Here is a 25,171-nt window from a genome sequence, read left to right as displayed (position 1 = left end):
TTAGTCAAAGAGAATGTCTTTACCCATGGAGGTGTTATTGTCAGCATATTCTAGTCTGGAGACACAGATGTCTGTTTACGCAGATTGGAACGTCAACAACAAGCTATCTATTATGTCTAGGAAGGCAGCAACAGGTCTCTTCGATCCTGGCCATCACAGTGTTTCAATAGAGTGGCACCCAGTCAAAGCCAAACAATTAATACTGCCGAGGACCTCAAGGCCCACACGTGACCTTGTGTTACCCGAGGATAGAAAATTCCATAACAGGACCTATTTTAAAAATTTTTAAAAACACAAAGGCAGAATGCAGAATTTTGCAAAAGCCAAGCTGTCATATCAAGAAGTGAGCTGGCACCTCTCCAGCTACCAGTCCACCTTCCATATTTTTGGTCCATGCTGGACTTGAGCCAGCCACCCTCCGGTTCTGAAGCCAAGTCTCTATGGACTGCGCTACTGCTGCCCCTAAATTATTATTTTCTGTGCAATATAACAGTACCGTGTCCATTTAATAGCCAAACACAGAGTTTTAAATCTGTTTTAAAAACTGTCTGCTCTTGCGGGGTTAAACAACACCTGACGGCAACAGATTTCTACTACATTTACACCTGTGGCCTGGACGATCACAGTGCCACCTACTGTACTAACATAAAAAGACAATCATCAGCCTGCTTCCCCATAACCCTGCAATTGGCTCCTACACATGATATATGTGAAACTCAACTCAACTCAAACTTTATTTATAAAGCACATTTAAAAACAACCGAGGTTGACCAAAGTGCTGTACAGGTTAATACATACATATTATCTTACTAGGTAAATGCTAAGATACTTAAACTTGGTCAAAAGTCAGGGAGAAAAAGTGTGTTTTTAGGGAGGATTTAAAAACCTCAAATGATCCGGCAGATCGGATGTTATTCCAGAGCCTAGGGGCCGCCGCCACAAAGGCTCGGTCACTTTTGGTTTTTAGTTTTATTTTAGGGGCGACCAGTAGCAGCTGACTTGAGGATCTCAGTGTTCTGGCGGGGGTGTGGATATGGAGAAGCTCAGTCAAATACTGTCTATGTGTACACATACAAATCATAAGTCAAAACAGTGCTACAATTTGGCTAAATTATGAAAGGTATATGTGGTCAAATGAAAGAAAGAGCCGGCTTTTCTGAGTCAAATGATCCGACTCCCTAAAAAGAACCGAACTTCCCATCACTAGTACGGCGAGCGGCGGAGCTCACCTCTCTAAAAACGAAACGCCCATTTCCTCTTTAAAACAGGATGTGGTATTCTAGGGGGTGACAACAAGCGCAGCATTGATTTCCTCCCCACAACAATAAGAGAAGAGACGAATAACAACAGTTACTATCAAACCGCCGCAGAAAGTCACGCAAACGTTACGCAAACGTTGATTTGTGCAGCGCCGCGGTTTGCAGCCATGCTGTCGGATGCAGGTCAGTGTCCAGCAACACGCTGCTAATTCATGCTACAAATGCTAAATGAGACAGGCTGGTTTAAATGCAGATGTGTCGCTGTGTTTACGTGCAAATGAACCTTTGAATCGCTGTTATTCCACCTTAAATCAGGCGCGTCTTCTTGTGTCACAAAGAGCCCGAGCAGACACAACAAAGGCCCCGTTTGAATGAATGGTTCACCGTTTAAAGACACTCTGTGTATTATTATAGATTATTCTGGGAATGCCTCTGGTGCCCGCAGAGCCAGGAAGAGGAGCTCCGGGGAGTCACCGGGAGACGGACAGACCCTGCGCTCCTCCGGGCGGCAGATTAACGTGAGGGTGAAGCGCACCAACAACCCTCCACCTGGACAGGTGAGCTGCAGAAACCTCTCTCTATGCATCTATCTATGCATTTTAACCACACACATACAAAGGGACATGCAAATGTGGAGAGAGATGGTGCCTTGCTCAAGGGCACCTCAGCAGCACCCAGGAGTTGAACCGGCACCCCTCCGGTTCCCAAGTGTCTATGGACTGAGCTACTGTTTATCCTGATGCTGATGCCTATTTATATCTTCCAGATTTGCCACTGTCTCTTCTTGGATGATATATTTTTTATATTTTTATTTTATTTTTTACATCTTTATATTTCATGTTTATTGCTGTTTGCACCGGGATAAGAGGGAAACGCAATTTCAATTCTCTGCATGTCGTGCACATATGGCAGCATTGATAATAAAGTTGACTTAATATCTGAGAGTTCAATGACAACATATGAGCTGAGATGATGTTTTGTGGACTTTAATTGATAGAGTGTCTAGTTATGAGAGTCGGCAGGAAACGTTGGGTGAGAAAGGGCGGTGGCTGTGGGTGACGTCGTACACGTCTTATTCCTGAAGTCTCAGTGATGCTTCAGTTTTGATACTCATGAAGTCTGTGAAGGTTCTCAGTCGAAAAACCTCTTTTATGGCCTCAGGTTTTTAAGGCAGCAATCCTGAATATCCACAGTTTGCATCCAGCTGGTGGCTTCTGTTGCATGTCACAACCATAAATAGTGTATATCTGCTCTTATTGCATATCACACATATATTTATATTGTTTATATTTTTAATACTTGATTTTTGCATCCCTGTACAAGTTTAAAGTGCTTTATAAATAAACCTTGGTGATGACTTTCTCCACACGTTTCTGTCTTCTAGAGCAAAAGAAAAGCCACAGACACCGAGGAGGAAGACGACCAGTCCGAGAAGAAGTACAGAAAGTGTGAGAAGGCCGGATGTTCGGCCACTTACCCAGTTTGTTTTGCAAGTGCATCTGAAAGGTGGCGTGTTTTTTTTTTCTTCTCTCGACATAACAGGAATCAGATCTTTGCTCCGTTTTACCCGGAGTGATTTTTAAATGTTGTGATTGTCTCTTTGTCAGGTGTGCTAAAAACGGATACACTTCTCGCTGGTATCATCTGTCATGTGGTGAGCATTTTTGCAACGAATGTTTTGATCACTACTACAGAAGGTAATGTTGACTGAACAGCTGTTTTTTTCACTTCATCATAAAGAAATGTGTTTCAGTATTTATATATAGTGACATGTTGTTTTCCACTGACAGCCACAAAGACGGTTATGAGACCTTCGCTTCGTGGAAAAAGGTGTGGACTAGTAACGGGAAAAGTGAGCCCAGTCTTAAAGCTTTCATGGCAGATCAGCAGCTTCCATTCTGGGTAAGTAAAGCAGCGTATGAAAGTTACAAGGTGCCGTACGATGATAAAACACACAGAGCTGCAAACGTTCGGTCACCTTTTGGTTTCAGAAGTTCTTTGAAGACTTCATGCTGAAGAATTAGAGGCGATGCTGTGTGGGATGCAAGAGAGACACAGTCTAAATGTGGTTATTCTGAAATCTCTGTTTCATTAAATACAGTAGCCTTTATTGTGTTTCAGGTTCAGTGTACTAAACCGGACTGTAGGAAGTGGCGTCAGCTGACCAAGGAGATCCAGCTCACTGCTTCCCTCGCAGCGACGTACCGCTGTGGAATGAAGTTCAACAACATCAAAGTAAACGAGGAAATTAAAGAAAGCCAGCCAGCCAATCACAAGCGACATTTTAAATTTGTTTCTGTGATGATAACTTTGTGTCTCTGCCTGCAGAGTGAAGGTCCGGACCAGTGCTCCCAACCAGAGGACTTGGTAAGCTGGTGATTAGTCAGCGCTCTACAGGACAACACAATGATGACGACTGTGTCAATCTCACGCTGTCTTCATCTCGCAGAGAGTGGCCGAGGTGACCGACAGCTGGTGGCATTCGATGTTGATTTTGCCGCCGTTGTTCAAAGAGAGCCCGGCCAGCCCTTTCCTCGCCGCCTACTATCCTGACTGTGTGGGGATGAGTCCGTCAGGATCGGCCAGCAACGCGTCTCTGACGGAGCTGAGGGCGGATCACTGCAGAGCTGTCCAGCCACAAAGTACGTCTGTAAAGTAATGGAGACGTATGAGTCTAAACCACATTGCAATGTGTAGTAATCGTGGTTGTATCCCTCAGTTCCAGGCCTGTGTCCGTACTTCCAGCCTTTCTACCAGCCTAATGAGTGTGGCAAGGCTCTGTGTGTGCGGCCGGATATGATGGAGCTGGACGAGCTTTACGAGTTTCCAGAATTTTCCCGTGATCCCACCATGTATTTGGCTTTGCGTAACCTTATTCTGGCCTCCTGGCACAGGAACTGTAAGGTACAGTGCCAACAGCCGTGTCTCACAAACCTCACAAAACCTTTTTTTAGGTTTTTATTTGGAACATCGTCTCCTCCTGGAAAAACAATCCAAACTGTTTTTGTCTAAAGGAGGTGCTGACCGCCCAGAAATGCGCTCTGCACATCATCGTCCGTGGGTTGGTGCGCGTGCGCTGCGTGCAGGAAATGGACCGGGTGCTTCACTTCATGACCAGGAAGGGCCTCATCAACACCGGCGTGCTGGCAGTGAAACGGCCTCTGCTGCCCGAGAGATTCTGCTCTGTGAGACTCCTCGTCTTCAACTTGATCGTGAAGCAAAATTTCATGTAAAGGTGTCAAAAGGTTTACCTTACCTCCGGCATTTGATCATTTTTGCAGAGGAATGTGATCATCATCGGTGCCGGGGCGTCGGGGTTGGCTGCTGCACGACAGCTGCAGAACTTTGGCAGTCAGGTAACTGTCGTCAGCTCATGTTAGTCACACGTCTAACCTCCTGTTTGCTGGACACAGTGTCTTCATGTTCATTGGCTTGCAGGTGATGGTGCTCGAGGCACGGGATAGAATTGGAGGTCGTGTTTGGGACGATACTTCTCTCGGCGTCACCGTAGGGCGAGGAGCTCAAATTGTAAACGGCTGTGTGAACAACCCCATCGCACTGATGTGTGAACAGGTACCAACTTTTAAGAAATACATTAGACTTGCTCACTTAATTTCATCCTCTGAATGGAAACATGGAGTCTTCTTTGTACACGACTCGTTGCAGGTGGGCATCAAGATGCACAAGCTGGGCGATCGGTGCGACCTCTTTCAGGAGGGCGGCCAGGCCACCGACCCGGCCATTGACAAACGCATGGACTTCCACTTCAACGCTATCTTGGACGTGGTGTCAGAGTGGAGGAAGGACAAGTCGCAGAACCAGGACCTACCGCTGAGAGGTGCTGAACTGTTATTATGTGCTGTGTAAAAACAGTCAATTTTTTCAGAGATATTTGACCGTTAGTTGTTATTTTATCTGTGCAGAAAAAGTCCAGGAGGTGAAGAAGAACTTTCTTCAGGAGTCGGGAATCCAGTTCAGTGAGTTGGAGGAGAAAGTTCTTCAGTTTCATCTCAGCAACCTGGAGTACGCCTGCGGGAGCACGTTAGACCAGGTGAGGAAACAATGAAAGACTGTCAGATCTTTGATTTTAGGTGTTTTGATGAAGAAACATTCACTATAGAAGGTGATAACAACATTGTATGTGTGAGGTGGAACAACTGGACATGCTATATCTATCCCCCCGTATAGGACTGTATGTATATTTGTTGTTTGTCTGCAGGTATCAGCACGATCCTGGGACCACAATGAGTTTTTTGCCCAGTTCTCAGGAGACCACACTTTACTCACCAAAGGCTACTCGGTGTTACTCCACAAACTGGGCGAGGGACTCGACATCCGCACAAAGTGCCCGGTTTGTAATTCAGCCTTTTTTTGATTTCAGCTGCTTCTGAATAAATCCAGCTGTTAATAATCAGGTGCACATTTTTGTTTCTGACTTCCAGGTTCAGGCCATCGATTACTCAGGTGATGTTGTCAAAGTGACTTCCAACGGGTCCCAGTGGACGGCACAGAAAGTAAAAACAGTATTTCAAGGCTTTTATCCTGATTTCAGATGATGTTTCATGTATTCAGTGCTGATGGTGTAATGTTACTTTCAGGTTCTTGTTACAGTCCCCTTAACTTTACTTCAGAAGAACATGATCCAGTTCAACCCTCCACTTCCTGAAAGGAAACTGAAAGCGATCCACAGCCTGGGAGCCGGCATCATAGAGAAGGTCAAATATAGATAGATAAAATATCTGTGTGTCTTTAGAACATGTAGTTTTACGGTGCCCTGCTCTTTGTAGACGCTTTAAAATGATTTTAAAAAAATCTTCTTTCAGATCGCTCTTCAGTTCCCGTACAGATTCTGGGACAACAAAATCCAAGGGGCAGATTATTTTGGTCACATACCACCAGGTCCTGACAAGAGAGGCATGTTCAGTGTGTTCTATGACATGGAGCCACAGGTTGGTAATATTATCCAGAAAGTAACACCATGCATACTTTTCTGTCACAAATAACACCCACTAATAAATCTTTCGTGTGTCGTGTGTAGGGGAAGCAGGCTGTCCTCATGTCTGTTATTACCGGTGATGCTGTCCCTGCTGTCCGGGACATGGAGGACAAGGAGGTGGTGGATGAGTGTATGAAGGTCCTGCGTGAACTTTTCAAAGAGCAGGTAACACTGTCGCAAATAGTCCTAGGAACTAAACTAATAGCTAAAAGTCCATTTTTAAATTCATTTTGAAAAAAAAAAAAAATCATCATGTTGTTGTTTGTAACTTACTTAGTTACTTTGTCGTCAGAAACGCTGCCCAGAAAAGCTACTTTTTATGGGCCATGACCTAAAATTAGACCCAGATTCCTTCAGTCAGGTTAAGAAAAGTGTTGCAACAAACACCTATAACCTTTTTTTTATGTGTTTCTCATTACCGTTGTCATCCTTGATAGGAGGTCCCGGAGCCGCTGCATTTCTTCGTCACACACTGGAGCAAAGACATGTGGTCCCAGATGTCCTACAGCTTTGTGAAGACGGGTGGAAGTGGAGAGGCCTACGACATCCTCGCTGAAGACGTGCAGGGAAAAGTGTTCTTTGCCGGCGAGGTAACACAACATTTTTATCAAACGCTCTTAATTCTGTATAAGTTTAAGCCTTAATATAATGTGAACAGGTGAGTTGTATATAAATTCACCCTCAGTACAGTTGTCATGAACGGGGAAATTAGCGACAGAGACCAAAACTGTTTTTTGTACCAGGCTGTAAACATGTTTATTTCTGCTGTGAAGTTGGACATTTGGACATGGGGACTTATGGAGACTGACTCACTTCTGGAGCCAGCCTCAAGTGGATGTTTGAGGAACTGCAGTTAGTTTTTGGTACTTTGGTATTGGCTTAACTGCCAGTAGTGATTGGTCAGAGTTGCTCTAGTTCTGAACTCAAGGTCCACTTACAGCACTAACCTTTTCTGGAACTTTCAACAGCATCTCACATAAAAGATGAGATGATGATGATAATAATAATAATAATAATAATAATAATAATAATAATAATAAAAAAACTAGTTAATGGGCCATAAGTTAGGACTATTGTTTGATATAAGTTGCTCATACTCCACTTATTTGGTCACTTTCTGTCATATATGTGGTTATCATATTGCACACTTCATTGTTTTGTTGTTGTTTTTTTGTTTCCAGGCCACCAACAGACATTTCCCTCAAACTGTGACAGGAGCCTACCTGAGCGGGGTCAGAGAAGCCAGCAAGATGGCTGCTATGTAAACTCTGTCAGCTGCAGAGCGCTCAAACACACCAGCATACACACACGGGTTGTACAGAGAAACAGACCGTTCAACAACTCGGGACTGCGTTACCTGAATCGCTCCACCTGAAAGGATATCCGGACTGTGATGTATCTGATCAGTGAGCCAATAGCAGGATCAAGTAGCGCTTCTCCAGGGCCTGGCTCTACATATTTAACACATAAGAAAGTGCTTTTTTATTTATATCTAAACTCCAGCTGACAAATTGTTTGTTGGTGACATGATGCAAAAAAAAACTTAACAGCAAAGCATGAATAACAGATGATCCCTGTGCAGCTCTACTTTGGTCCACTTCGCTGGAAAGCTGTTAAATGTTGAGTTTAATGAGTGGTGTACGTAGCACTTCTGTGACGAAATGGTCAAGAAATTTCATTTCTGAGAGATTAGGGTGCGTGAAACATTAGTAAATACTTCACACTTCAAGTTTGATCATGTTTAAACAGATGACATTGATTAAATTAAGAGGTATGTACCAATGTTTCACACAACCGTAATGGATTTGCGTAGTGTTGTATGTGATTTATGTGTTGGTACAAGTGGTGATGAGAAATGGGTGAAAGGTTAGATATATAAATATATAGTAGGAATACTTCTGTGACAGCACTTTTGATTTAAAATGATTCTTTGATTTAAAAACTAAGTAAAGAAATGAATAGTTCATGTGTAGGACTGAGTATGATCAGAAGACACCAGATTGTCCCTTAACTGTCTCAGGGATGTGATCAAAACAACAACACCTTACAGAAGATTAAAGAAGAAAATACTAACTGAATATGATTGAGGAAAAACTCCTGAGGTTTGGGGTCGGGAAACAGCACAACAATGTCCTCACTTTGTTTGATTCATGTTAACTAATGAAGCTTTACATGTAGCTCCTCATATCACTGTCTGTGTCTGTACATCTAGATGATCATGTCCTGTTTGTCCATCGTTACAGTGCTTGAATATTTATCATGTATGTGTGTAATAAACTGAGCTATCAACTGCCATACTGATTGCTTTCACTTCAATATTTGGATCCTTTATCCTTATGTCAGTGGGTGGAATAAGTTGGCTACCAAATGAACATTTTTGTCCTCAAAATGTTGATGTTAGAAACGGGAAAAATGGGCAAGGGGAAGGCTTTTTGGCATCACTTATTATTTTGCTAATACAGTTTTCTAACATTGTAAAGACTAAATGATTAATCAATTGAACAACCTATAAATAAAATAAATATAGGAGCTGTTTTGTGGCTTTTGACTATGTCTTCTTCTGTAATGGACTGTGCATATTGTATTTGAACATGTATATAATACAGTACATATTTTGTATTGTTACATGTATTATAACCACATTAGCTTGAAAGTTGAGTTTTAAAGTTCATTCTGGAGCCAATGGAAATGTGTTTATTCATATTTTGAATTTATCTAGCTTTAGCTTGAATTTACAGTAGTGATGTGTCGATCGTGAACGAGCCGTTTCAAAAGAGCAAATCATACAAATCACAAGTCAAAACAGCACTAAATGGGGTGTTGATTAGCTCAGTTGGTAGAGCATCCGCCCCATGAACAAAGGCTCAGTCCTTGCCATAGCGGCCCAGGGTTCAAACCTGACCTGCGGCCCTTTGCTGCATGTCATTCCCCATCTCTCTCTCCCCACATTCCTGTCACTCTTCAGCTGTCTCTATCAAAAATAAAGCTTGAAAAAAGGCCAAAATATCTTTATAAAGAAAAAAAGAAGAGCTAAATGTGGCATGAATTATAAAAGGTATAAGTGGTAAAATGAAGAGCCGTTTGGGAGCCAAAAGAGACGGCTTTTCTTGGTGAGGTGAGTCAAATGATCTGACTCCCTAAAAAATACTGAACTTCCCATCACTAATTTACAGTAGTATCTTCCTGATCAGTTGAAAGCTCCGGAACAGCTACTAAATGGACCTTTAGGTGAGATTTATTGTCAACTGCTGTTCACAGAGTACTATTATTACCAGTTGAGGCAAAATGGGGATGTGGGAAATGTCTTATTTTATATTTTATTGCGCTTTAGCCTCGCTGCTAGGCAACATCTCAGGTCAACATCTCACACGCTCCAGTCTTCCAATCCGGAGGGTGGCAGTAAAGCAGCTGATTTATTTTTTTTTATCAAAAATAAAGCTTGAAAAAGGTCAAAATATCCTTTAAATTTGTTTTAAAAAAGAGATAAATGTGGCATGAATTATAAAAGGTATAAGTGGTAAAATGAAGAGCCGTTTGGAGTCAAATGATCTGACTCCCTAAAAAGAACTGAACTTCCCATCACTAATTTACAGTAGTATCTTCCTGATCAGTTGAAAGCTCCGGAACAGCTACTAAATGGACCTTTAGGTGAGATTTATTGTCAAATGCTATTTACAAAGTACTATTATTATCAGTTGAGGCAAAATGGGGACGTGGGAAATGTCTTATTTTTTATATTTTATGTTGAATTAGCTTTAGCTTAGCTACGCAGCTAGGCTAATTGCGCTTTAGCTTCGTTGCTAGGCAACGTCTCAGGTGAACGTCTCACGCGCTCCAATCCTCCAATCTGGAGGGTGGCAGTAAAGCAGCTGATTTATTTATTTTTTTTAATCAAAAATAAAGCTTGAAAAAGGTCAAAATATCTTTCTTTTTTTAAAGAGCTAAATGTGGCATGAATTATAAAAGGTGTAAGTGGTAAAATAAGGAGCCGTTTGGAGTCAAATGATCTGACTCCCTAAAAAGAACTGAACTTCCCATCATTAATTTACAGTAGTATCTTCCTGATCAGTTGAAAGCTCCGGGAACAGCTACTAAATGGACCTTTAGGTGAGATTTATCGTCAACTGCTGTTTACAAAGTACTATTATTATCAGTTGAGGCAAAACGGGGACGTGGGAAATGTCTCATTTTATATTTTGGGTCGAATTTAACTAGCATTAGCTTTAGCTAGGTTAATCGCGCTTTAGCTTCGTTGCTAGGCGACGTCTCAGGTGAACGTCTCACGCGCTCCGGTCCTCCAATCCGGAGGGCGGCGGTAAAGCAGCTGATTAGCTTTTCGCTAACGAGGGAAGAAGACGCAGCACACACTCGCCCCTGAAACCAAACGGGAGGAGAACGAACCAAACGTGAGCTCGGACCATGTTACAGTCATTAACCGCAGAAAGTTTAAACTTTGTTTGACGACGCGGTGACGCGGTGACCGCAGCTGCGTGTCGGCGGGACAGAAACAAACCGCGAAGTCTGAGCTAACGTTAAACTAAGCAGCAGCTAACACACACACACACACACACAGAGAGTAGAGCAAGTTGGCGCCGTTTGGATGAAGCTTTAGCTTTTAACCTGTAACTGAGCGACACAATGGACTGCAGCACTGCTGACGGGCCCACTAATGTGGCCCGAGACCCTCCAGGTAGTCAGATTACTTACAGTTACTTTGACTTTCAGCCGAGCAGATAGACTGCGTGGTAGCTAAAAGCTAAAGGTAGCTTAGACAGTTAACATAAACACAGTTATATGAGGTCTGTTTGTAACGCTGCAGCACTGGGAGATGTATAAATACACATTATAGTACTGCTGGTACTAGTACTGGTAGGAAGTAGTTTAACTGAGTAACGTTACTGCCCTCAAAGTACAATTTCCTGGTGCTTTATCCTCCACACTGACCCTTTAAAATACTTTTATACTTTAAGTTAAGTGTAATTTTTGACTGCATTACTCAAGGTGTTTTAATAAACAGTCCTAATGTTGTATTAGTTATTGTTTAGTTAGTTTTTAAAGGTGCCCCCCAGTTTTTTATCTAAACTTGTAGATTAACGTGTACCGCAGTATTTTATTCGATTGTATTTTTTATTATATATTCAAATATACCAGACTGCTATGACGACCTTATTTACCTTCAGGGATTAATGAAGTAATCTATCTATCTATTAGTGGAGAACAATGGTCACATCTCTAATGTCCAAATATTTATAAGTATGTATGCCGTGACACGCTGTTTGGGAATATTTATAGTTTGTCATCCTGATTTCTTTTTACTGTCATTTTCCCATCAATCATCTATGCTGTCATAATGTAATATAATGCCATAAAAAAGTATAAATCTAAAAATAAATCTCTTTTTATATTTGTAATAACATTAACAAATGTGATTTAGCCTTTGTGAATCCCATATTTTTACATAAATTGACTTTAATTAATCAAATAATTCTTCTGACTGTAACATTTCTGAGTCAGCTGTTGTGTTCGCTCCAAATACTGGAGAATCAGGACATACAGGCTAAGTAAGGTTAATGTGAGGTGTATTTGCTGTTATTCATCCCAGCGTGTCTCTGACTGATCAGGTAATGACAGCTCCAGCTCCGATGACGACGTACCTCTCTCGAAGCTCCTGACGAGGCCACACAGTGAAGTGAAACCGTCGCATGAAAACGGGCACAGTGTAACCTCCAGCACGAAATCCGAAACAGACAACACAAAAGACAGAAGTGGTGAGGACGACAAATTAAACTGACTGACTGTCAACAGTGAGCTCTGAAAGCCAAATGTCACAGCATGTTTTGTGTTTCTATCTTCTGTTGTAGCTTCAGATGACTCGTCGGACGACGAGCCTTTGATAAAGTTGAAAACTGTGAAGAAAACTGCCAAAAAAGACGAGGACACGTCAGCCAGATCGAACGGCACAAATAACAAGAAAGCAGGTAGCTACAGTATCATGTTCATCAACCATTTTCCAGCTGTTTGTGTCTCGAATGGATGGCTTTAAAATGTTTTAACTGTTTTAGATTTGAAAACAGACGAGTGCTCTGACGACGAGCCTCTCATAAATATCGCCAAAGTATCGTCCAAAGCTGCGAAGAAGTCTTTCACAGTGCCTCCAAAGAAATCTGTTGACAAAAAGAAGAAAGGTACGATCATTTCCTCTGCATGGACCTGCAGCACCAACAGAAATTTACTGTTTTCTGTAGCTGATTCTCATTCGTAACTTACTTTACTGACACAGAGTCACTGCATGCCGACGACAGCTCGGACGACGAGCCTCTGAGTGAACTCGCCAAGAAACTAGAAAAGAAAAAAACATCCGGAAAAGCAGCTGCAGTCATGAAGTCCAGAAGGAGCGCAGCCAATAAAACGAGTAAGCGTTAAATCGTGGAAATCGAAAATGCTTTTCTCATAGCACAAAACTAAACTTGTTTTATTTGTTCTAGTTAAATACGCAGAGTCTCCCAGCGACGTCTCAGACGATGAATCCCTGGCAGCAATCAAGAGGAAGCTGGCGAAGGCTCCTACAGAGCGAAAGACCTCGGCAAGGAACAAGAAAACAAAACCAAAACTAAAAGGTGAGCAGGCGCTGTCATTAGACTGTTCAGAAAGAAAGACTTGAACCCAGTTTATTACAGGTAGATAACCTCCTACTGAAAAAGACCCTTCATCCTCAGATAGCAGCTCGGACGATGATGATGTGCCCTTGGTGAACCTGATGGCCAAGAAGAAACCAGTGAAGAAAAACACAAAGACGACAGCTGCGTCGCCACGAAAGAGACGAGGTACTGTCGCATTAATGAACACGATGTTATATGGTATAACGATAAATTATTTAAATCATTGTTACTGTGGCTGCAGGACGTTCTGATGAAAGCTCTGAAGATGAACCGTTGGTAAATCTCGCAAAAAAGAACCGCACGGAAACCAAAAGGAAGACTTCAGCTCCGAAGAAGAGAAACACAACTCCCAGAAAGACAAGAAAGAGGCCCGCGTCAGGTAAAGACTGAGGCCCAGCCACAACACAGCAGTGTTTGTCTTAATCAATGGTGCGTTTATGTTTCATTGATATTTTTCAGGGTCATCCGGCAACAGTTCAGACGATGAACCTTTAATCAAGGCAGCTAAACACCCACAAGTGACCAAAATCCTGAGTATAGTGCTGGAGAGGTGTGACGGTAAGGTGACCAAAGGACGCCTGAAGAAAACCCGAACAGGTACTGATCAGTCATCGCTGAAGCTGTGAGAGAGAGCCTCAAAATAAAGAGTGACTTTATTCTTACTGTCCAAAACAGAAACACAGATTGGTGAAAAGGCCGTGAGCGAGGAGGAGTCGGAGGGCTCGGAGTGAATCCACAGAAGAAGATGTTGAAGCTGATGAAATGATGTTTGGGAAGTTCAAACCTCCCAGTGGTTCAGAGTTTGAAAGACTTCCTGAAATGTTGTAGATCCTGCAGAGAGGAAAAAAAAAACTCCTGAACGATCACAGTTAGTGTTCAAATGTTCAAATGTGTGTTTTATATACAGTACATACGTGTTAATTTAAGGTGTTCATATTTTTACTCCTGTTTTTAAGTTTGGGATCAAATTTTTTGTAGATTCCTGTCAGATTTAATGCTCGGTCGTTTTTTTGTTTTGTTTTATTATTTGCACCTTTTATTGCCTCTGCTTTTATGATTTTATAGAGAATAATTTAACACTCGATGTAAGTTACATTTCTGCGTTCATATTATGTGTAGACAGCATGCATCAGTGAAAATAACTTGTGTTGGATTAAACATGATCTATGGAATTCACATCAGATGAATCTCATGTCGTTTCTGCTACTATTTTGGTGTTCGTGTGTTTATTTCTTTTTTTTGAACTGGACATAATTATTTGTACCCTCAGCTTAATATTTAGTTGCACACCATTTGGAAAAAAAAATTAACTGAAGTCATTCACTTAGTTTATTACAATTTTTAGACCACTCTTCTTTTGCCATCTGTTCCAGGTGTTTTAGATTTGATGGAATCCTATCTCTCCATAGGTGCTCACAGGTGCCGGAAACGACATATCATTGAGTTTTATTCAGTTTTTATAGATAATCCGGTGGATATTCAAAATAATATATAACACATGTAGAAGCATATTTAGAAGCACATAAACCAGGAAAAAATAAATCTGAGCAAGTAAATAAAGTCTGGTGGGCTAAACGCTTCACTTCTGAAAACCAAGCAGCACAAACCTATAAGATAGATAGATAGATAGATAGATAGATAGATAGATAGATAGATGACTTTATGATGATGGTAATGTTATTGTTAATAACTATATAATAATAATATATATATAGACATTGAAATGGTCCTTATTTTAGCCTGTGCCAGGTGTGTATAACATACATAACTGAATATATAATATGTACACGTGTATATGATAAAAAAACTATCATGGTTTTATATAGCACATATCGCATATGTATATGAAGGAAGTTGTTATATATAGATATATAGAGATATATATATATATATCATAGTAGTATATGATATATATGAGATATATATAACATTATAAAGAGAAATAGATCTATACATTGTCTTTATTTATAATCAAATATAGCTTTAGCGTCGGATCTAGGGGAAAGAGACGTACTCAAAATAATCGATGATGTGCTCTGCTGCTCTGCGCGCTCTCTCTCTGTCGCTATTCTATAGAGAGATTATTGGCTGAATAAGTTAATCTATTGATCGTCTTTATTTAGAATCATAATATTAGAGTGCTTGGTACGGCGAAATAAAACGACTGCAAATCAAAAAAATCTATATTATGATTATGGATAAAAACAATGAAATAATGTAGTATTGCTATATTAAAGAGAAATTCGTCTGTGTAGGAACTTACCTTGGAGTAATTAAATTATATAGGTATTATCATATAATATTATTATATAAGATATCTCTCTCTCTCTCTCCCTCTCCTATATATATTACTATATACATATTATATTATCTATATTATGTAACTTTACACAGTTTTATATTATGATAACTTTACACAGTTTTCATCACATAATAATAAATAATAAATAAAGTTATTGATGGATTTGCTGAAGTTTGGCTCCTCGCGGCTCCTCCTTCGCACTTCGTAACTTCCGCCGTGTCTCACACATACACACACACACACACATACACACACACACACACAGACAGCCCAGCAGCGGCGGAGCTAAGTTCAGTCCTGCACACACACACACACACACACTCCTCGCGAACACTCCAGCTGTGCAGCTGCTGCTCTGACACACCGGTCAGTTAAAGTCCGCGCGGAGTCTCACCTGTCACGTGCACAGGTTACAGTTTACCTGTCCAGCGGCTCCTGACGGTTAGCTAGCCGCTCGGTAGCTAGCATGCTGCCGCCTCAACACGTCAGACTCTCGGATTAATTTCTACCGTCATGACCGAGCTGAGATGCCGGAGAACGGAGACTCCGGAGGCGGATACAGAGGAGGACGAGCGCCGGAGAGAGCCAGGTGTGCGCACCGCGCGTAAGTTTAAGCCGAGTTAGTTAGCGGTTAGCTTCCCCTGTGCACAAACATCTGGTGAGTTGAGGTAACTTTGCCTGTAAGTTTAACTGCTGTGTGTCTGTGTGGACAGATGTGAACGGGCCTGTGAGCACAGAGGAGGAGGAGGTGGAGGAGGCTGATGGAGCAGATCAGCAGAAAGATGGAGGTGAAGTTAAAGAAGAAGAGGAGGCTCAACATAAACAAGAGGAAGCACACAGACCTGAGTCATCTGCCAGGAGGTCCAAGATGTCTGCTGCATGTGAGTTCATGTCCTGTAGCACAGAGACTTCAATAAAGTCAGTCAAAGGCAGGCTTGAGGTTGCCAAGCAACCAGGGTCAGCTGCAGGTCAGAGCAATTAACCGCAGCTGTGCTCTGTCTGTGTGTGAGCCACTGCTGAGAGACACAGAAAATCTCTAAATGAAGCCCCTCAAACTAGTGGACACTAGTGGCCAAACGGTAGGTCGTATCAAAAAGCCGAAATGACCGCGAGCATCCTCATCTTGTCGACCATGTGAATGTTGTATTTCAGTGGCTAAAGTTTAAAAAATGTGACCTGGGGGGAGAGAGAAAGAACAAGTGCCCCGCGCTGCTTTCGGAAATTTCTCCGCTCCGATTTTACATGGGAGTAGATGGGGCTGTCGGTGGGTTATCCTTGCGCATCAGTGCGTCTCCCGCCAAAACTGTAAGTCTGACAGCTTCAGCAGTGATATCGCTGCGTAGCCCACAAATTTTTCTACATTTCTATGTATAAATAATTTCTGTAGAGTGACATCTGTGGCCACGAGAGCCGTTTGTAAACATATTTTTGGACAAATGCCCTAGCTCTCGAACATTCTACCAATACACACCCATTGTAAAAAATTGCCACATTTTTTGGCAATTTTTGGCAAAACCGTTTGGCTAAAGAAGCTTAGAAAAGTCACAGCACACTATTCCCGGCCGAGTTGGTCGTTTTGATACCTTTTTTGTGTATGTGCGACCAAAACTGCGGGAGGAGTAGCGCGCCGAAAGTATCTGAGGTGACTTACAAAAACATGAGTCAGGTAAGGGCCTGATTTTCCTGATGCTGTTAAGTTAAAGTGGCATGAGAACGTGATAAAGCAAGCCAAGACTGTACTCTTTATAATATTATTTATAGAGACCCAACAGTTCCCACGATGAGCAGGCACTTGGTGACAGTGGCAAGAAAAAACTTGATAAGAACACGGATCACGGTGGGAGGACATCTGCCGCAGTATAGTTGAGTTAAAGAGAGAGAAAGACACAGATGCACAGCAGCAGCTATATAACTATACAACTATAACTATATAACTATAGTTATAATAAAGCTATGACTTGTAGTAACAATTATAATAATGATAGTATTGCCGGTGGGCGTCCGGTAGGACCACAAGAACAGGTGTAATCACGAACGATGGGAACCTGCGAGAAGAGCAGTTCTCTTCCTCTTCTCCTTCTTCTTCTTCTTTAGTTGTGGTTTCTTTGCAGCCATTCGACCATGAAGGTGTGATTCCCACGGCCTCCTCTGAGCAGGTTCATGCTGAAATGTGCCTGCTACTTGAACTCTGTGAAACTCTAATCGGAGGTTGAGAAGGTCTCCTGGGGCAGAGACCGTCTCATGAGAGCGTCTGATGGTTTTTTTGTGACTGCACATGATGTAACATTCAAAGCTGACCTTCACATCTTAAAGTAAACATGGACCGTTGATCCTCTTTACTTTTAATGCTTCTTGTCATAATATGAATTAGTACAGTAGTCGCCAACACCTCTGAACAACTGATGGTCTCAGACACGGGACAAGAAATTACACTAATTAACAAGAAAAGAAAAAGTCAGGCCCAGGATCTCTGAGACCAGTCGACCCACTTCTTTCTAAAGAGTATAATATAAGGGCATGACCAGAAAATGTGAGCGTGGTCTGCTGGTCTACAGTCAAAATGATCTGTGACGTTCGTTGTCTTTCTGCTCCTCAGCCGTGTTCCTGCAGCGCCTGGTGAGAGTGTTCTTCGGAAGTCTGGCAGCAGTCGCTTGCGGCATGCTTTACGCCGTTTATCTGTCAATGTATCATGACAGGAAGTTCTGGTTTTCAAGCAGACAGGTGGGTGACTTATCGGCTCCCGTTATATTTCCACTTCACTGCCACATCATGTCATATCAGTAAAACTCACTTTAATGTGTCTCAGGAGCTGGAGCGTGAAATCACCTTTCAAGAAGGCAGCGGGCTCTATTACTACTACTACAAGCACATGCTGAAAGCACCGTCTTTTGAAAGAGGTACGGTGACCTCTCTGCCTATTAAATAACATGAAATAATGAACGAAACACCTGAAGTAAAGGGCTACAGATGTCAATCAAACTCTGCTCTTTGTTGGTTTTTCAGGGTTCTATGAGCTGACGCTGGATAACAAGACTGTTTCAGGTCAGACCATCAACGTCGTGGAGCGTTTGTCTCTGTATCCAGAGCTCATTACAAGCTTCATATACAGAGTGACGAGCAGCCAGGTGAGCTTTTACCTTCTGTGTGTTTCCCCCGAAGAACAAAGACATTAAACCACTAAACCTGAAAGCTGGTTTGCTCAGGTGTGTCATGTCTCATCTCCTGAGGGAAAAGGAAATAACATTAACCAGCTGCACTTGTTTAAACTTAGTAATTGGATTAATTATTAATGTACAAAAAAGCCATCTGTCACAGCACCTACCTGTCAATCAAAGTGGCCACGCTCTTAATCCTGCATAACTTTAAGCCTTAATATAATGTGAACAGGTGAGTTGTATACAAATTCACCCTCAGTACAGTTGTCATGAATGGGGAAATTAGCTACAGAGACCAAAACTGTTTTTTGTACCAGGCTGTAAACATGTTTATTTCTGCTGTGAAGTTGGACATTTGAACATGGGGAGCCAGCCTCAAGTGGACATTTGAAGAACTGCAGTTTTTTTTGGGCTTCACTTCACCCTGATCTTTTTCCTTCTTTGTCTTCAGGACCTCGTGGAGCCGATCTACTTCTACATCGGGGCGGTGTTCGGTCTCCAGGCGGTCTACGTCACCGCCCTGTTTGTGTGCAGCTGGGTGATGAGCGGTACCTGGGTGGCTGGCATGTTGGCCGTGGCCTGGTATGTGATCAACAGGTGAGAGAAAATCTGACACCTTTGTTCCTCATACTTCAGTGTGAGGTTTCTGTCTTTGCCTCATCGTGTTACCATCTTGTTTCCAGTTTTAGCTCTGTTGTTCCTGTTTTCTGATGACAATTGGGACACTTGGACACTCTCAGCTGTGTTTAATAGTGATGCGTCCACTTTCTAACTCTTCTGTGGGTCGTTTTGTCCTCAGACCAGACACAACCAAAGTGGATCATGCCATTCCTCTGCGGGACAACTGGGCCCTGCCTTACTTTTCTTGCCAGGTTGCAGCTTTGACTGGTTTCCTGACTAATAACATCAGCTCTGCCACTGAGGTGATCCTCTCGAGAAACCGCTGAGTTCAAATAATCCCCCACTGTAGTCTGGCTTTTACACTCACCGATGAACTGTATTTCTCTGTAGATGTTTTGCTATCTCACCATGAGTGCCACCACCCTCACCTTCCTCCTGGTCTGGGAACACAGTCACTACGTGCTCTTCATCCAAGGCCTCTGTCTTTTCCTGCTCGACTCTTTCGATCTCGTGCCACCACGAAAGGTAACGTAGTCCTGGTTGGATAAGCGTGGATTCACACAGGATCTGGCGCTCCGGTTTTTCCGTTCATTTCAGTGGAGGGTGGTCTGTTTCTGCACCAACAGTCCACAACGCAGGGGTGTCGGCTAAAAAAACACATCCATGTGCGGGGAGAGTTGATCCGGATCCAACTTTGGGGAAAACTGAGCCACATCACGCTCAGCAAGCCAAATTAAACTTCTAAGTGTCACTATTTTTGCGGTGTAAACTGCGAGTCAGGCTCAGATTTAGAAGCTGTGTACACAAAATAAACAAAGACCGTGAATCCACCTGGATACTCTCAGGCTGTCTGTGGAGGTTCGACCCATCTGAGTGTCTGATTGGCTTGCGGAGCATGTACGCGATGTCGGGCTCTGTTTTCCCAAAAGTTGGATCTGGATCAACCTCCCTCCTGCACGCCAGTTTGTTTTTTTGCTGACACCCCTGTGTTGCGGAAACAAACCACCAACTGTTCTTCAAGAACAAATGTGTGTTCTCCAAATTTACCTGGTAAAAAAATACCTGTTTGTTCCCACAATTGTCCTCACAGCTGTTCTTTCTTCCTCTCTCCATCTCGTACGTTATAAGATGGCAGACATTCACAAGGTGTACCTCAGCTCTTTGTTCCTGGCCTACCTGTTCCAGTTTCAGAACCCGACCCTGCTCAGCTCGCCTCTGCTCAGCCTCCTGATTGGTTCAGTGCTCGCGAGGTACTTCCAGGTAGAGTTAGCTGCTCCCACACATCAGAGATCACACACTGCAGGTGTTTGTACGAGCGCTGCTGACACAGTTAGTCGAATTATTGGTTAAGTTGAACATTGAACCATCAGTTGACAACGTTTGCACATTACATGGTGCTTGCAATTCCTGCACGGCTGTACTTTAAAACATATTGTGTATATATATTTATTTTGTTTATAATTTTAATACTTAATACCTATTTTCTTTATCTTTCTTATATTTTTAGAGAATGTTTGTGACACCAAAACAAATTCCTTGAATGTGAAAACGTACTTTTAACTAACTTATCGAGTGAAACCCTCTCGCCCCCTATTTTAATTCTGTATTTTCTAATCATCAATAATTGATTTCCTTCGACTTGTTCTGGGTTTGAATGCAGACTGGCTCCATCTTAAAGCTGCTTTCTTTGTTTTTATTGCAGCAAAAGATGAAGATGGGCCCTCTTGTGGCCAGAGTAATGAAGCTCTTTCTTCATTTCTACCTGGTCTTCACCACGGGGATCACGTTCAGTTATTTGGTCAAGGTAAAAAAAACATCATGGACTGACTGTCTCTGACTGTGACGGTGTCATTAAGTTCACTGTTGTTTACTTACAGAAACTCGTACCTGTGAGTGAGAGCGACTTCGTGTTGAAATTTCTTGAAATGAAGTTCGGGCTCAACACGACGACGTGAGTTCCAGCTCTGCAGCATCTGACTCTGAGTCTGTGTGTTGTTTTCTGTCGGTATAATCTGATGTTTTTCTGTCCGTCTACGTCAGCGACTTTGTCACCAACTTCCTCCTGTGCCAAGAGAGTTTCCAGACGCCCGGTCAGGACTTATTCCTACGGCTGACGCAGGCCTCAGTCCTTCCCTTCTACTTGCTGGTTCTCGCCATCTGCCTGCTGTCCACTCTGCAGACCATTTACAGAAGACTCAGGTCAGACGCTGCGCACGGCGTTTCTAGTCAACATTTAAACACGGCTCATGTCGCTGTAAATATCTGTACTTTCTCATTTCAGTGGTCAGCCAATGAAAACCAACCTCAGGCTTGAAGACGGACGAATAGGAGAGCAGCCGGAGGTCATCTACCACGTGTTTCACACGCTGCTCTTTGGAGGCCTCGCTCTGCTGTTTGACGGGTACGTTCATCTGCAACATGCAGAGAAAAAGCTGCTCTCTCATTATATTCACCACCAACCAATAGGTGGCGCTGTGCTCAAAACAGTGGGCAGAACAGACGTAGACGTTGACTGTGTTCTTGTTTTTTTTCACGCAGGATGAAATATTTATGGACGCCCTACGTCTGCATGTTCACAGCATTCGGCGTTTGTTCTCCAGAGCTCTGGATGACTGTGTTTAAATGGCTCAAGCTCAAGTCCATTCACCCTGTAGTGCTGGTGAGTGGTCTCTCATATCTACATTAAACAGCAAACATCTGTCGTAGGAGCCAGAATGTGATGACAGCTCGAGTTATTTATTTGTTTTGAGCACACTGGATCACTGTCATTTCCGGTGGTGGTGAAGTTAAAGGTCCGGAGTCTAATCGCTGCATTGCAATCTCCTCACGTCACCCTCACCTTAAGGACCCTGTTTAGTGTGTCTGTTCTGGGCTACTGTAGAAACTCACATTGGATATAAAGCAGATCATTTTTAAGTAACAAAAATAAAAAGATTCTTATTTTCAGGTGCTCATACATGCATGAAAAAATAGTTATGAATATTATATTCCATGTCTGCCCCAAATCTTACACACTGGACCTTTAAGTTGTTTGTTATTCTTTTTATATTTTCAACGAACATTTTCTAAATTATATCAATAGCTAATTTGCCACACAGTGTTGCATATAAATGATCATTACATGCTTCTTATCTTTGTCGACTCTCCAGTCTCTGATCCTGAGCACAGCGGTTCCCACCATCATTGGTTTCAGTTTGTGGAGAGAGGTTAGTTTTTTTGTTTGTTTGTTTTTTTAGCACTTTATCTCTTGAATGTTTTAAAAGCACAATAATGATCTCTTCTGTGTCGCAGTACTGCCCCCGTGTCATAGCAGAGCTGTCGGATCTGCAGGAGTTCTACGACACGGATACAGTCGAACTGATCAGCTGGATCAGGTTGGGTCATCAGATCAAACATACCTATGAAAGTCTTCATTGTGGCGTCTTAACATCTTCTTCTTCTTGTCGTCCAGGTCTCAGGCTCCAGCGGCGGCTGTCTTTGCGGGAAGCCCTCAGCTGCTGGGAGCGGTGAAGCTGTGTTCAGGTTCAGCTGTGACCAGTTTACCGCTGTACTCCGACATCGACCTGCTGAGGAGGACGGAAGACGTGAGTGAGATTAACGATTCTTCTGAAAGAGACAAAAAAAACCATAAATTTATACATTTGTTTTTCTCCCTGTAGACTTATCAGGTGTACGCAATGAGATCTGCAGAGGACGTCTACAAGATTTTGACCTCTCAGAAGACAAACTACGTGATCGTCGAGGAGTCCATATGTAACGAGCTCAGCCTCAACAAAGGCTGCAGGATCAAAGACCTGCTCGACATCGCCAACGGACACGTGAGTTCACACGCTTGTTCTTCAAACACAAGCTGCTGATTCATATTTGTGTTCGTCATGCGTGCTTTAGTGAACTGAAGACAAAGTGACTCACACGTTGTTTTTTTACCCCAGCTTGCCGCACACTGAGCCTGAGAAACAATGTCAGCACTTTTCGCTGTGGCCTGGTCAGCACTTTTCACTAGAAGCGGCCCAGACTCTACTACTTCTCGTTTTCAGACTACATTTATTGTTCCCAAGTTACAATAGAACCCTGATTATATGTGACAATATAATTAAGCACACTAAAACTAAATATTGAGTTTTAATATGAAGTATAAAGGGGTTTATAATTCGATTTTTTAAAAATATATTAAAGAAGAGTGCAGACATGAGAGTAGTATTGATCTTCGTGTCTGCTTTGCTCCTCAAACGTATTTATTCTGACATTTTTGTCTCTTTCAGGTTGTTTACGACAAAGGAGAGATTTACTCTTTCTCCAAGCACGGACGATTCTGCCAGGAAATAAAGCTGAACTACTCTCCCTACACAAACTACTTCACTCGGGTTTTCTGGAACCGCTCGTACCACGTCTACAAAGTGAACTCTGTCATCTCGTTCCAGTACTGACGCAGCTCATCCCAGCATTTAAACATTGTGACGCACAGGGAGGACTGTGACACTCAGAGAAATGTCTAATCACTGTTGAGCCTCCCGGTGTCGATGCAAATGAAACCAGCTGGGATCAGCTGAGCCTGCTGTGCTGTTGTTTTGGCCTACATGAAAGGACTGAAATATGCCATATTGATCACTGTACTGTAGTTTTTATAAGCCATGCGTTACTGTTACCGTGATGCATTTGATGAAGGGAAGAGGTCGAGATGTGACGTCTGTGTGTCACTTTGTACAGAATCGGATCTGATTTTTTTTTTTAAGGCTCATTTTGAGACAAGTAACGTTTTCAGCTTCGTCAGTCTGTCCACCACTTCGGCCCCAACTGTCGGGTGGATTCAAATTACATTTAGCACAGATATCAACAGTAGCCAGAAGTTTAATCATAATGACTTTTACTGTAACGTTAGCGCCATCGGCATGTCTCATCATGTATATCTCATCACCTACCAGATGGATGAAGCACATTGACTTTGGTGATCCGTCTTTTCCTTTAGCTCCACCACGTCGATTTGTGACTGACATGTTGTCACGTTAACACGCTTTAAATAATAAGGTAAACATCTGCTAACTAAACATCTGCAAGTCAGCATTGCTGCATCAGCTACCGCCTAACTTCAGCTTCAACTGTAGATGTCTCAGGCTCACTTTTTTGGGATAGTTGTGGTCTATGCAAAAACTTACAGCTATGACTACAATTTATTATCCTAATTAAACAATTTTATAATTATTTGGGGAAATAATTAAATATTTGGGCTTATAATCGATCTGTTTATGTCAAGATCTATTCACAGTGTAATATTTTAGAAAAAATTATGAGTAATTAAGACCTCAAAGCAAAATATTGTCAATCGTCTCTGCTACTTTCTGCTCGTTTCCTCAAAACAACACGCTGTTGTACGTATTGTGTACTTTGAACTTAACTTTAATAGAGAATATGTGTCTTTAAGTACGAGTGAGCAGTAAGTGAGTTAAATATCATTCCTGCCGTCTCTCGTCAGCCGCACACAGACGTTACGTGATGCTTTGCTTCGACATGAATGGGGACGTCAGTATCTGTGGACTGATTGGTTTTAACGCGTCATGAGCGCTCTGCTTTTTTAAACATGGTTTCGTCATGGAGCAGTTCTAACACAGTGCCTGGCATGATAGGAGGAGTTTTATATCCAAATATCAACTGAAACAAACCAGGACGATAGAAACAACCTCGCGTCAGCCTTAAAGAGCAGCCGAGGCTGGATCTGAAGCTGCTCTCGTTTCTGTTGCTTTGTCTTCGTCATCCTCTTTATCTGGACGCCTTATTCTGAGACGTGGGACTGATCTTTCCATCCCCTGGTTGTTAACCTTGAAGTGTTAATAAAATTCCTTCTGGTGCTATCGTGCAGGACTTAACCAATAACTGTCCCTCCCTCTGCAAAAGGCCATGTAGTGAATATTTGTTTTTTTCAAATTACTTATGGAGGTTTAAAGTATGTATGAGTTGTTAAATAAAAAGCTTTTTGTCACGCTCAGTGTGTGCTGATTTAAATTCTCCTTCCTTTCAGGCTCATCTCATCTGGAACATCTATCACAGCTCAAAGAGCCAAGTGGAAAATGACTAATACAAATGAATCAGAGAGAGAAAAGACAACTTTATAGTACTGAGTTTATTTGATATATAATTTTTTTCATGTATAGTATAAATATATGTTGAGTTAAATTTAGTCAACT

The 25,171-nt window shown here is 42.2% G+C and overlaps 3 protein-coding genes across 7 annotated transcripts; all 3 read left to right on the top strand.

The window, feature by feature from the left end:
* The first annotated feature begins 1,248 nt into the window (after positions 1-1,248).
* Positions 1,249-8,550, top strand: kdm1b (lysine demethylase 1B). The gene is made up of 21 exons (XM_019253359.2): positions 1,249-1,442; positions 1,674-1,816; positions 2,644-2,765; positions 2,867-2,956; positions 3,050-3,161; positions 3,381-3,494; positions 3,588-3,626; positions 3,709-3,901; positions 3,979-4,163; positions 4,274-4,444; positions 4,541-4,615; positions 4,698-4,832; positions 4,926-5,097; positions 5,183-5,310; positions 5,479-5,610; positions 5,702-5,773; positions 5,858-5,974; positions 6,083-6,208; positions 6,298-6,420; positions 6,693-6,845; positions 7,437-8,550. Exons 1-21 carry the CDS (start codon positions 1,427-1,429, stop codon positions 7,518-7,520), a joined length of 2,502 nt encoding a protein of 833 aa, XP_019108904.1. The 5' UTR covers positions 1,249-1,426; the 3' UTR covers positions 7,521-8,550.
* Positions 8,551-10,520: 1,970 nt separating this feature from the next.
* LOC104924390 (hepatoma-derived growth factor-related protein 2) lies at positions 10,521-14,095 on the top strand. Of its 3 annotated transcripts, none has more exons than XM_019253536.2 (10): positions 10,521-10,945; positions 11,877-12,023; positions 12,117-12,233; positions 12,330-12,440; positions 12,536-12,667; positions 12,741-12,872; positions 12,957-13,079; positions 13,156-13,293; positions 13,374-13,511; positions 13,590-14,095. In XM_019253536.2, exons 1-10 carry the CDS (start codon positions 10,894-10,896, stop codon positions 13,643-13,645), a joined length of 1,146 nt encoding a protein of 381 aa, XP_019109081.1. In that variant the 5' UTR covers positions 10,521-10,893; the 3' UTR covers positions 13,646-14,095. The 3 variants fall into 3 exon arrangements, with proteins under 3 accessions (XP_019109081.1, XP_019109078.1, XP_010736023.2); XM_019253533.2 differs by having other exon boundaries at positions 10,522-10,945; positions 12,318-12,440; XM_010737721.3 differs by having other exon boundaries at positions 10,524-10,945; positions 12,318-12,440; positions 12,972-13,079.
* Positions 14,096-15,425: 1,330 nt separating this feature from the next.
* On the top strand, positions 15,426-24,966 carry LOC104924388 (dpy-19 like 4). Of its 3 annotated transcripts, none has more exons than XM_027287262.1 (19): positions 15,426-15,805; positions 15,930-16,097; positions 17,813-17,937; positions 18,023-18,113; positions 18,220-18,341; positions 18,823-18,968; positions 19,171-19,294; positions 19,383-19,517; positions 20,121-20,252; positions 20,695-20,796; positions 20,870-20,943; positions 21,033-21,191; positions 21,274-21,393; positions 21,531-21,651; positions 22,142-22,198; positions 22,284-22,366; positions 22,444-22,576; positions 22,652-22,810; positions 23,255-24,966. In XM_027287262.1, exons 1-19 carry the CDS (start codon positions 15,730-15,732, stop codon positions 23,417-23,419), a joined length of 2,292 nt encoding a protein of 763 aa, XP_027143063.1. In that variant the 5' UTR covers positions 15,426-15,729; the 3' UTR covers positions 23,420-24,966. The 3 variants fall into 3 exon arrangements, with proteins under 3 accessions (XP_027143063.1, XP_019110460.1, XP_027143064.1); XM_019254915.2 differs by having other exon boundaries at positions 15,427-15,820; XM_027287263.1 differs by lacking the exons at positions 15,426-15,805; positions 15,930-16,097 and adding an exon at positions 16,209-16,295.
* Positions 24,967-25,171: the final 205 nt, after the last annotated feature.

Source organism: Larimichthys crocea, chromosome XIII (genome assembly GCF_000972845.2).
Source record: "Larimichthys crocea isolate SSNF chromosome XIII, L_crocea_2.0, whole genome shotgun sequence".
Lineage (NCBI taxonomy): Eukaryota > Metazoa > Chordata > Actinopteri > Sciaenidae > Larimichthys > Larimichthys crocea.
This window is presented reverse-complemented; position numbering and strand designations above follow the sequence as displayed.

Excerpts from the sequence above, each read along its gene's own strand:
- kdm1b (XM_019253359.2), top strand. Across the intron at positions 2,957-3,049 it reads TTTGATCACTACTACAGAAG|CCACAAAGACGGTTATGAGA; the intron begins GTAATGTTGACT and ends TTCCACTGACAG. Across the intron at positions 3,495-3,587 it reads TGAAGTTCAACAACATCAAA|AGTGAAGGTCCGGACCAGTG; the intron begins GTAAACGAGGAA and ends CTCTGCCTGCAG.
- LOC104924390 (XM_019253533.2), top strand. The coding sequence starts at position 10,894 with ATGGACTGCAGCACTGCTGACGGGCCCACTAATGTGGCCCGAGACCCT. Across the intron at positions 12,234-12,317 it reads CACAAATAACAAGAAAGCAG|ATTTGAAAACAGACGAGTGC; the intron begins GTAGCTACAGTA and ends TAACTGTTTTAG. Across the intron at positions 13,512-13,589 it reads CCTGAAGAAAACCCGAACAG|AAACACAGATTGGTGAAAAG; the intron begins GTACTGATCAGT and ends TGTCCAAAACAG.
- LOC104924388 (XM_019254915.2), top strand. The coding sequence starts at position 15,730 with ATGACCGAGCTGAGATGCCGGAGAACGGAGACTCCGGAGGCGGATACA. Across the intron at positions 17,938-18,022 it reads TCTGGTTTTCAAGCAGACAG|GAGCTGGAGCGTGAAATCAC; the intron begins GTGGGTGACTTA and ends AATGTGTCTCAG. Across the intron at positions 20,253-20,694 it reads TGCTCGCGAGGTACTTCCAG|CAAAAGATGAAGATGGGCCC; the intron begins GTAGAGTTAGCT and ends TTTTTATTGCAG.